This window comes from Zingiber officinale, chromosome 6A, assembly GCF_018446385.1.
Source record: "Zingiber officinale cultivar Zhangliang chromosome 6A, Zo_v1.1, whole genome shotgun sequence".
NCBI classification, from domain to species: domain Eukaryota; kingdom Viridiplantae; phylum Streptophyta; class Magnoliopsida; order Zingiberales; family Zingiberaceae; genus Zingiber; species Zingiber officinale.
The window spans coordinates 122,743,150-122,752,857 of record NC_055997.1 but is presented as its reverse complement, the minus strand read 5'-3'; the positions used below and the strand labels follow the sequence as shown (position 1 = coordinate 122,752,857).

General features: G+C 53.3%; 2 protein-coding genes across 3 annotated transcripts; one reads left to right on the top strand and one right to left on the bottom strand.

Moving 5' to 3' along the window:
• Nucleotides 1–7,309: 7,309 nt before the first annotated feature.
• On the top strand, nucleotides 7,310–7,849 carry LOC121995254 (probable leucine-rich repeat receptor-like protein kinase At1g68400). The gene has a single exon (XM_042549038.1). It carries the CDS (start codon nucleotides 7,310–7,312, stop codon nucleotides 7,847–7,849), a length of 540 nt encoding a protein of 179 aa, XP_042404972.1.
• A 132-nt stretch (nucleotides 7,850–7,981) lies between these two features.
• Nucleotides 7,982–9,472, bottom strand: LOC121997847. 2 transcript variants are annotated; one of them, XM_042552493.1, is made up of 2 exons: nucleotides 9,224–9,472; nucleotides 7,982–8,868 (listed from the first exon to the last, which is right to left on the bottom strand). In XM_042552493.1, the coding sequence occupies exons 1-2, from the start codon at nucleotides 9,238–9,240 to the stop codon at nucleotides 8,040–8,042; spliced, it is 846 nt and encodes a 281-aa protein (XP_042408427.1). In that variant the 5' UTR covers nucleotides 9,241–9,472; the 3' UTR covers nucleotides 7,982–8,039. The 2 variants fall into 2 exon arrangements, with proteins under 2 accessions (XP_042408427.1, XP_042408430.1); XM_042552496.1 differs by having other exon boundaries at nucleotides 7,982–9,143; nucleotides 9,224–9,471.
• Nucleotides 9,473–9,708: the final 236 nt, after the last annotated feature.

Sequence of the window (9,708 nt, the reverse complement as noted above, 5' to 3'; positions counted from 1 at the left end):
CCGCCCTTGAGGACGGCATTATTGTCGCCGTCAAGCGGCTGAGCACGGTGCATTTTTCGGCTGCGCAGGGAGGTAAGGTATTCGATCGCCAGATGAGTATCATCGGGAGTGATATGGATATGTGGCAAAGGGGTAATTATGTGAAGATAGGAGGGTATTTTGGTTTTTTGGCAGGCTAGGGGTTTAAGGAGACACTGTAGCACGCATGGGGGGAGGGTGGCTTCGGGGATGGGTTTTGGTCACCGCCAACTTCTCCTGCGACCTCCTTCCGATGCGTGCCTCGCCGGCGTTGGTTTCCGGCCACCACCTTTTCCTCTATCTCTTTCTCCCTCTTCTCCTTGCGACATCGGTCCTAGCCTTCTTCTTCCTCTCTTCGCTCGTGCTTTGCCCCGCCTCCAACCTTTCTTCCTCCTTCGTTCGTTTTGACGCCACGGCCACCTCCTTCCTCCCCTCCACAACTCTCGCGCGGCTCGCGGACGCCGATGTCGGCGACGACCGCCACTCCTTTCTTCCTCCTCGCGATACCTCTCCCTCATAGACTTGCTGCCATTTCGTTCCTCCTCCTCACGACGCCATTGCCGGAATGACTCACCGTCGTCGTCGGAGAGACTGGCTCAACCGCCGACCCTTTCTTCCTATTCCATCTTCTCCTCTCTGCGGCCAACAGAAGGAAGGGAGGTTTCTTCTTCCCTCTCGCAACATCCTCACCGACGCCGAGGCCCGCCGCTCGCCTCCACCACTCTTCCATCTCCTTCTCTTTCTCCCTGTCACCGACATGACCAAGAGGAAGATCATCCTCTTCGTCCTCGCGTTCCTCGCCAATGACGCCAGCCGGTGGCAGCTCTCCTCTTCTTCCTCCGGTCAACTTCTCCTCCCCGAGCGCTTCTAGTCGGGGCTAGCTCAGAGCTATCCCTCTCTCTCCCCCCTTCTTCTTGTCGGATCTGCCGCAAAGATGTCCTCCCTCCTCTCGCCGGAGACGCCTCAGCTCGTCGGAGTCGCCCCAAAACCATCCCACAGCCGTCCTCTTTCCGCCACCGGCTGATGCTGCTTATGACCGGCCAACGCCGCTGGTCGACGCCATCCACAGCCGGGCGATAACGTTGCCGGCGGCTGACAGTGTCCTCGGGACCATTCTCGTAGGCTCTTGCCCCTCCGATTCATGTCGTCATTACGTTCTGGCTTTCGAGTTGCGATCGTGTCTTGGGCTATGTGCGTTGTGTTTAGTCTTGGGGTTGCCGTTGTTTCCCGGCCTGCGTGCCGATCTCGGGTCCCGGCCTACGTGCCGGTGTCGTATCCCGGTTTGCGTGCCGATATTTGTGCCCCGGTCTACGTGCCGGTCTGGTATCCCGGCCTGCGTGCCGATCCCGTTTCCCGGCCTACGTGCCGATCTCATTTCCCGGCCTGTATGCCGATATTAGTTCCCGGCCTGCGTGCCGCTATTATCTCCCGACCTGCAGCTCGTCTTCCGACTTCATGCCGCGTTCGGTTCCATATCGTCAGATTCAGCTCTCCAGCCCGATCAGAGTCATCTGCTCTTCCGGGTCGCGACAACTCGAGCCGCGTCCCATCCGAGGGCGCCCCCTGGGCCAGGGTACGTTCTTCGTTCATACTCTTTATACGCATTTCATTATTTTATGGCTTAGTCTTGTACTTATATATTCGTTAGATCTGCCTCGAGCATCGGGGTACCGGGGGTCGGGTCAACCCGGTCGCTGGCTGCAGATATCATTGACCAAGAGACTTTTGAAGACTTGGTCAACACGGGAGCCATCTCAGTACACCCCCCTCCGGGACGTCGCGATTCAGTCAACATTCTCTCCACCTCACCCAACGGTCCGTCTGACTCAACTTCCGGACCGGATCAAATTTGGCGCCGTCTGTGGGAACACAACAACCTGTTCCGGAACGTGAAGATGGACGACGTCGGGAGGTTCTCTGCCATTATCACAATCTCGGAGGATCTCGACGCAAATATTATATTCTATCCTCACTCCATCGGTATTCGGGAGTCGAGGGATCGTGTGGATCTTCAGCTGGCTGACAGGTTAGTTTTTCCGTTATGTTTTTTCCCTGACTCCACGGGTATTTGGGAGTTAAGGGATCGATACATACCCTTAGCTGGTTGGCACAACTTCCCGAACAGGTACGCTACGAGCTCTGCTCTCTTTTTACGATTATAGGAACTGTTATATTTCCCTGACAAAAGAGTAAAAAAAGCCTAGTTCCTTGATCAAAGACTAGAGCCTTTAATTTCTAATCGGACACTAGGGGCCCAACTCCTCGCTCATACACTTGGGACACAGCTCCCCGCTCATACTCTAGGGGCACAGCTCCCCACTCATACACTTGGGACACAGCTCCCCGATCATAGACTTGCAGTATCACTTCCCGATCAGGACCTAGGGGCCTCGCTCTTTGATTACAGGCTAGGAACCTTACTCTCCGATCAGGGACCAGGGGTGGGTCCTCCATCATGTGTGCTACAGGCTCTGCACCCTTCATCATGAGGCTCTGCATCCTCTTACTGCTACAGGCTCTGCACCCTTCACCATGAGGCTCTGCATCCTCTTATTGCTACAAGCTCTGCATCTTTCACCATGGGCTCAGCATTCTCTTACTGCTATATGCACTTCACTCTACTATTATTATATGCTCTGCATCCTTCACTTGTTGTGCAGCCTCTTACATCTACAGGTGTTGCTCTCTTCACCTACGGTGCTCTGCTCCCTTCCACGGCTATGGGCTTTGCTCTTTTATATCGGCTTCACGCTCTTTATCTTCTCCCCTCGCTCCACGGGTATTCGGGAGTTGAGGGATCAAGACAGATCCGCAGTCGGTTGGCACCACACCGGTGTCAGACCAGCTTATTGGATTTCTTATCTCCCCCGTTCGGGGTCGAGTTATCACCACCGGTCTCGGATCGGAGTATTATTACTGGTCTCGGACCAGCGCCATCGCCACCAGTCTCGGACCGGAGTATCATTACTGGTCTCGGACCAGCGCCATCGCCACCGGTCTCGGACCGGAGTATCATTTCTCGGACCAGCGCCATCGCCACCGGTCTCGGATCGGAGTATCCCAGACTCTCGCCTCAGTGCGAGTTATAAGTGAGCTCTGCTCTCACGCCCAACGACCTTTCAAGTCGGCTCCCATGCGAGAATTAAAAGTGAGCTCTGTTCTCACGCCCAACGACCTTTTAGGTCGGTTGTCCCAGACTCTCGCCTCAGTGCAAGTTATAAGTGAGCTCTGCCCTCACGCCCAACGACCTTTTAGGTTGGCTCCCATGCGAGAATTAAAAGTGAGCTCTGTTCTCACGCCCAACGACCTTTTAGGTCGGATGTCCCAGACTCTCGCCTTAGTGCGAGTTATAAGTGAGCTCTGCTCTCACGCCCAACGACCTTTCAGGTCGGCTCCTATGCGAGAAATAAAAGTGAGCTCTGTTCTCACGCCCAACGACCTTTTAGGTCGGTTGTCCCAGACTCTCGCCTCAGTGTGAGTTATAAGTGAGCTCTGTCCTCACGCCAACGATCTTTCAGGTCGGCTCCCATGCGAGAATTAAAAGTGAACTCTGTTCTCACGCCCAACGACCTTTTAGGTCGGATGTCCCAGACTCTCGCCTCAGTGCGAGTTATAAGTGAGCTCTGCTCTCACGCCCAACGACCTTTCAGGTCGGCTCCCATGCGAGAATTAAAAGTGAGCTCTGTTCTCACGCCCAACGACCTTTTAGGTCGGTTGTCCCAGACTCTCGCCTCAGTGCGAGTTATAAGTGAGCTCTGCTCTCACGCCCCACGACCTTTCAGGTCGGCTCCCATGCGAGAATCAAAAGTGAGCCCTGTGCCCACGCCCAACGATCTTTTAGGTCGGTTGTCCCAGACTCTCGCCTCAGTGCGAGTTATAAGTGAGCTCTGCCCTCACGCCCAACAACCTTTCAGGTCAGCTCCCATGCGAGAATTAAAAGTGAGCTCTGTTCTCACGCCCAACGACCTTTCAGGTCGGTAGTCCCGGACTTCTGACGGTCAGGGCTCAAATTATTCTCTTCTCCCCTTGCTCCACGGGTATTCGGGAGTTGAGGGACCGAGACGGATCCTCAGTCGGTTGGCATCACTTTGTGATCAGGTATGATAAAGATTCTGTCCCTTTATATTGCTACAGGTTTCGCTTCTATGGGCTTCAAGGCTTATCCTCCCCCGTTCGGGGTTGGGCTATTACCACCGGTCTCGGACCAGAGTATTACCCCCGGTCTCGGATCAGAGTATCACTAACGATCTCTCGGTCAGGCGGTCAGACCAATGCCCATTCAGTCTTCCAGAGACCAAGTCCTGGTCAGACCTTCAGATTAATTCCTGGTCAGGCCTCCAAATTGCTTCTTTGTCAGGCCTTCAGATTGTTTCTGGGTCAGACCTCTAGATTACTTCTTTGTCAGGCCTTCAGATTGTTTCTAGGTTAGACCGTCAGATCAAGGCTGGGTCAGACCTCCAGGTTGCTTCTTTGTCAGGCCTGCGGATTGCTTCTGGGTCACAAGTCTCCAGATCGAGTACTGGTTAGGCCTCCAGAGCACCTCCTGGTCAGGGTCCCAGACTCTCGCCCCAGTGCGAGTTATAAGTGAGCTCTGCTCTCACGCCCAACGACCTCTCGGTCAGCACTCATCACTCACTCGATGCTCTGTCCGTCACTTATCACACCCACCGCTCACTTGCCGCTCTGCCCGGCACTCATCACTCACTCGCTGCTCTGTCCATCACTTATCCCACCCACCGCTCACTTGCCGCTCCGCTCGACACTCGTCACACTCGCTCGATGCTATGCTTGGCACTCATCGTTCGTGTTGCGCTCGCCGCTATAGTTCGGTCGAGACTCGCTCAGTCGACACTCGCTCAGTCGACACCCGCTCGGTCGGCACTCGCTCAGTCAACACTCGCTCAGTTGACACTCGCTCAGTTGACACTCGCTTAGTCGACACTCGCTCAGTCGGCACTCGCTCGGCCGACACTCACTAGCTCGGCACTCGCTCGATCGGCACTCGCTCGGTTGGCGCTCGCTCGGTCGACCCTCACTCAATCAACACATTCCCAGTCGCATTTACGGCTTTTACTCATCCTGGTCACGATTTATTTGGACGACATTTTCTCGGTCGTGCATTCAACATCGCTCGTCCATCACTCAGTTCTCCACGGCATTCAGTCGATCACTTACTTGCGCTTCTTAAGCATTCGCTCGGTCGCCTACTCGGCTTTCCCGCCCTCGTGTAGCTCGGCATCGCCACGCCACAGTTACTCGTTCTACGTCACATGACAGACTCACAATGACTCCGCGTTCGTTAGTGGTTATGTGTTTCATTCGGAGTGGTCTAGTCAGTCTGACTTGCGCCTCCTTCGACTAGACTTGAGGGGGAGCCTTGTGATATGGATATGTGGCAAAGGGGTAATTATGTGAAGATAGGAGGGCATTTTGGTCTTTTGGCAGGCTAGGGCTTTAAGGAGACACTGTAGCACGCATGGGGGGAGGGTGACTTCGGGGATGGGTTTTGGCCGCCGCCAACTTCTCCTGCGACCTCCTTCCGATGCGTGCCTCACCCGCGCTGGTTTTCGGCCACCACTTTTTCCTCTATCTCTTTCTCCCTCTTCTCCTTGCGACACCGGTCCTAGCCTTCTTCTTCCTCTCTTCGCTCGTGCTTTGCCCCGCCGCCAACCTTTCTTCCTCCTTCGTTCGTTTTGACGCCGCGGCCACCTCCTTCCTCCCCTCCACAGCTCTCGTGCGGCTCGTGGACGCCGATGTCGGCGACGACCGCCGCTCCTTTCTTCCTCCTCGCGATACCTCTCCCTCATAGACTTGCTGCCATTTTGTTCCTCCTCCTCACGACGCCACTGCCGGAACGACTCGCCGCCGTCGTCGGAGAGACTGGCTCAACCGCCGACCCTTTCTTCTTATTCCATCTTCTCCTCTCTGCGGCCAACAGAAGGAAGGGAGGTTTCTTCTTCCCTCTCGCAACATCCTCATCGGCGCCGAGGCCCGCCGCTCGCCTCCACCACTCTTCCATCTCCTTCTCTTTCTCCCTGTCACCGACAGGACCAAGAGGAAGATCATCTTCTTCGTCCTCGCGTTCCTCGCCAACGACGCCAGCCGGTGGCAGCTCTCCTCTTCTTCCTCCGGTCAACTTCTCCTCCCCGAGCGCTTCTAGTCGGGGCTAGCTCAGAGCTGTCCCTCTCTCTCTCCCCTTCTTCTTGTCGGATCTGCCGCAAAGATGTCCTCCCTCCTCTCGCCGGAGACGCCTCAGCTCGTCGGAGTCACCCCAAAACCATCCCACAGCCGTCCTCTTTCCGCCATCAGCTGATGCTGCTTATGACCGGCCAACGCCGCTGTTCGACACCATCCACAGCCGGGTGATAATGTTGCCAGCGGCTGACAGTGTCCTCGGGACCATTCTCGTAGGCTCTTGCCCCTCCGATTCATGCCGTCATTACGTTCCGGCTTTCGAGTTGCGATCATGTCTTGGGCTATGTGCGTTGTGTTTAGCCTTGGGGTTGCCGTTGTTTCCCGGCCTGCGTGCCGATCTCGGGTCCCGGCCTACGTGTCGGTGTCGTATCCCGGTTTACGTGCCGATATTTGTGCCACGGCTTACGTGCCGGTCTGGTATCCCGGCCTGGGTGCCGATCCCGTTTCCCGACCTACGTGCCGATCTCATTTCCCAGCCTGTATGCCGATATTAGTTCCCGGCCTGCGTGCCGCTATTATCTCCCGACCTGCAGCTCGTCTTCCGACTTCATGCCGCGTTCGGTTTCATATCGTCAGATCCAGCTCTCCAGCCCGATCAGAGTCATCTGCTCTTCCGGGTCGCGACAACTCGAGCCGCGTCCCATCCGAGGGCGCCCCCCTGGGCCAGGGTACGTTCTCTGTTCATACTCTTTATACGCATTTCATTATTTTATGACTTAGTCTTGTACTCATATATTCGTTGGATCTGCCTCGAGCATCGGGGTACCGGGGGCCGAGTCAACCCGGTCGCTGGCTACAGATATCATTGACCAAGAGACTTTTGAAGACTTGGTCAACACGGGAGCCATCTGAGTACACCCCCCTCCGGGACGTCGTGATTCAGTCAACATTTTCTCCACCTCACCCGACGGTTCGTCTGACTCAGCTTCCGGATCAGATCAGGGAGGGTGCGGCATCCCAATGTGGTGAGCCTGGAGGCATTTTGCCATGCTCACGAGGAGAAGCTGCTCGTCTACAACTACATGCCCATGGGAAACCTTCAAACCCCGTTGCAGAGAGACAGTAAGACGCTAATCCTTTCAAAGATTCGATTTTAATGCACGATTTGAACCCGATCAATGCTTCACGTACTGGAAGAACGCTAGATTGGGCCACCCGGAAGAGGATTCTGGTGACCGCCGGCGACGGACTTGCGTTCATCCACAAGTTTCCGACGAGGTACCCGCTAGTGCGCGCCAACCTGAAGCCGTCAAACATTCTGATCGACGAGCAGGGCAACGGGTGCGTGTCCGAGTGGGGGATCATGCGCTTCGCCGCCAACATCCGCTGCTCGCCGGGTGACCCTTCAGGCTGCTCCTCTGACAGAGGGACCTTCACGGCGGTCACCCCAGCGAGTCAGAGGTACCTGGCGCCGGAGCTGGCGAGCGGGAAGGAGCAGGCTACGCAGGAGTCCGACGTCTACAGCTTCTGTATGATGATACAGAAAGTGGCGACGGATAAGGAAATGGAGGACGGAGAAATTCAGGAAGAGGAGATCAGCGGGATGGTGAAAATTGCGCTGTTGTGTACGGCGGGGAGGACAGAGAGAAGACCCGAGATGAGTCAAGTTGTGAGAATGATGGGCGAGTTCTTGTGAGACGCTGAAGAACAAAGCCTTCGCATGCGTGCGTGCGTGCACGCATTGCGTTATCTGATATCAATGGTACTTTCTTTAGAATTAATTATATTTCTTAATTACTATCCTCTTCATGATATGCATATCAAAGCCTAAAAGAAACAAATTACTCACTAGATTACGTCAACACGCAAAAAAATAAAGAGGGTAACTATTCATTTTTCCAAGCATATAATGTGAATGAAAAATCAAGCCCTCGAGACCATGGCAACACTTTTTCAGATGGAAGGCGAGTTTGAAACATGAAGACAGCGCTCGTCGAAGGAGCACCAAAAAGCCAACTATGAACATCCCAAAATACTTCGACGGGAAGCCCATCAACAAGGATAGTCTGATTGCCACGGAATTTCCATGCAAGTCTCTTGACCTGCATTACTCGTTTCCGATCAATACTGATCTCCAGGCAGGGATCCTTGACCCCTACAGTGTCACACTCTATGGCAACTTCATGGAATTGGCCATTGTCACAGAATTGTGCCTTTGTTGAATGTATCTTTTTTCCGTAGATGTGCGCCTTCTTCGCGATGAATACTGCATTTGAAGGAGTCGTGCTAGTCTTCCGGCAAGCTTCTTTTGAGAGATCTCCAAGATGGAGGATCATCTTATCATCGCAGAGGACCGCGACATAGAAATCTTCAAGAGGCTCCGGGCTAAATCCAAATTTGGCAGCAGAGAGATCCCAGAAAAGAACTATCTTGCTATCCTTCACCTCCATGGTCCTGCAGCCCTTTCTCTTGGAGAACAACCATGGCTTAATTTCCAACTTGCAGAGGCATCGTTTGGTTAAATCGTCGATCTCGATGCTCAAGCCTTGCCCCATCAGATTCTTGCTCCATGTAACAATGATCACACAAGACCGGCCAAAGAGTTGAGCTTGGTAAAGGCAAGTCACTAGATTTTGAGCAGCTTTGCTGGCCCCCGACGTGGAATCGGAGACCTGAACTCCACTTTCTCCGAAGCAGGAAGGGAAATCCTTCATTCTAATTCGTAACCGATGCCAAAAATTCAACAACGAACTTGGAGAAGCAATAGACAGAAGAATTATCTTCGGCGAGGCAAATCCCTTTAACCAATCAAATCAAGCTTTTACAAATTGTCAGTACGAAGCCAGAAAGAACCAGAATCGACCGAGTCAAGAGACAAAAGGGGCAATCAAGCATTCAAGATTCGGAAAGGGAAAAAGGAGGAAAACTAAGAGCCTAATTCCACTCCCACTCTCCACAAGGATCAGATCCTTCTAGGAGGGGATAAAAACCTGGATCCAAAAGCAGTGGAAAGCAGATCAAAAATCTCACTAAAAAAGAAGAAACGAAGCCTCAAAAAGAGGCCTCTTACCCGTAAACTCGTTCCATTCTGGTCACCGCCAAGCGACTGCTGTTTGTTCTAGGAGTCGTTCACCTGAAGGCAAAAGGGGAGAGAGAGAGAGAGAGAGACAGATTGAGATTGGGGAATGTAGGCAACAGCAAGGGCAGTAGAAAAAGGGAAGGGAGAGCTGCTCCAGATGCTGTTAAAGCGGACAAAGCGGCACTCGTGAGACGCTGTCTATCACAGCCTTCGTGAGACGATGTCCGTCACAGCCAAGATGCTTTCCACATCCACCTCATTCAAGTGGTAAAAGGCACTGTCGTTCCTAACATCTGTCATCGTCAATTTATTTCAGGTCAATAAAAAAATCAGATGATTATTAATTTTTAAAATAATGATTAACATATGAAAGAAATATTTATTTTGATTATATCAAAATTTGAATCCCACCTCATAAGTTAGTTATTAGATCATCCAAAGGGACTACATGAAACTCATTCAATCTCATGCTTGTG

Bases quoted from the DNA above. Each gene is read 5' to 3' on its own strand.
- LOC121995254 (XM_042549038.1), top strand. From the start codon at position 7,310: ATGCACGATTTGAACCCGATCAATGCTTCACGTACTGGAAGAACGCTA.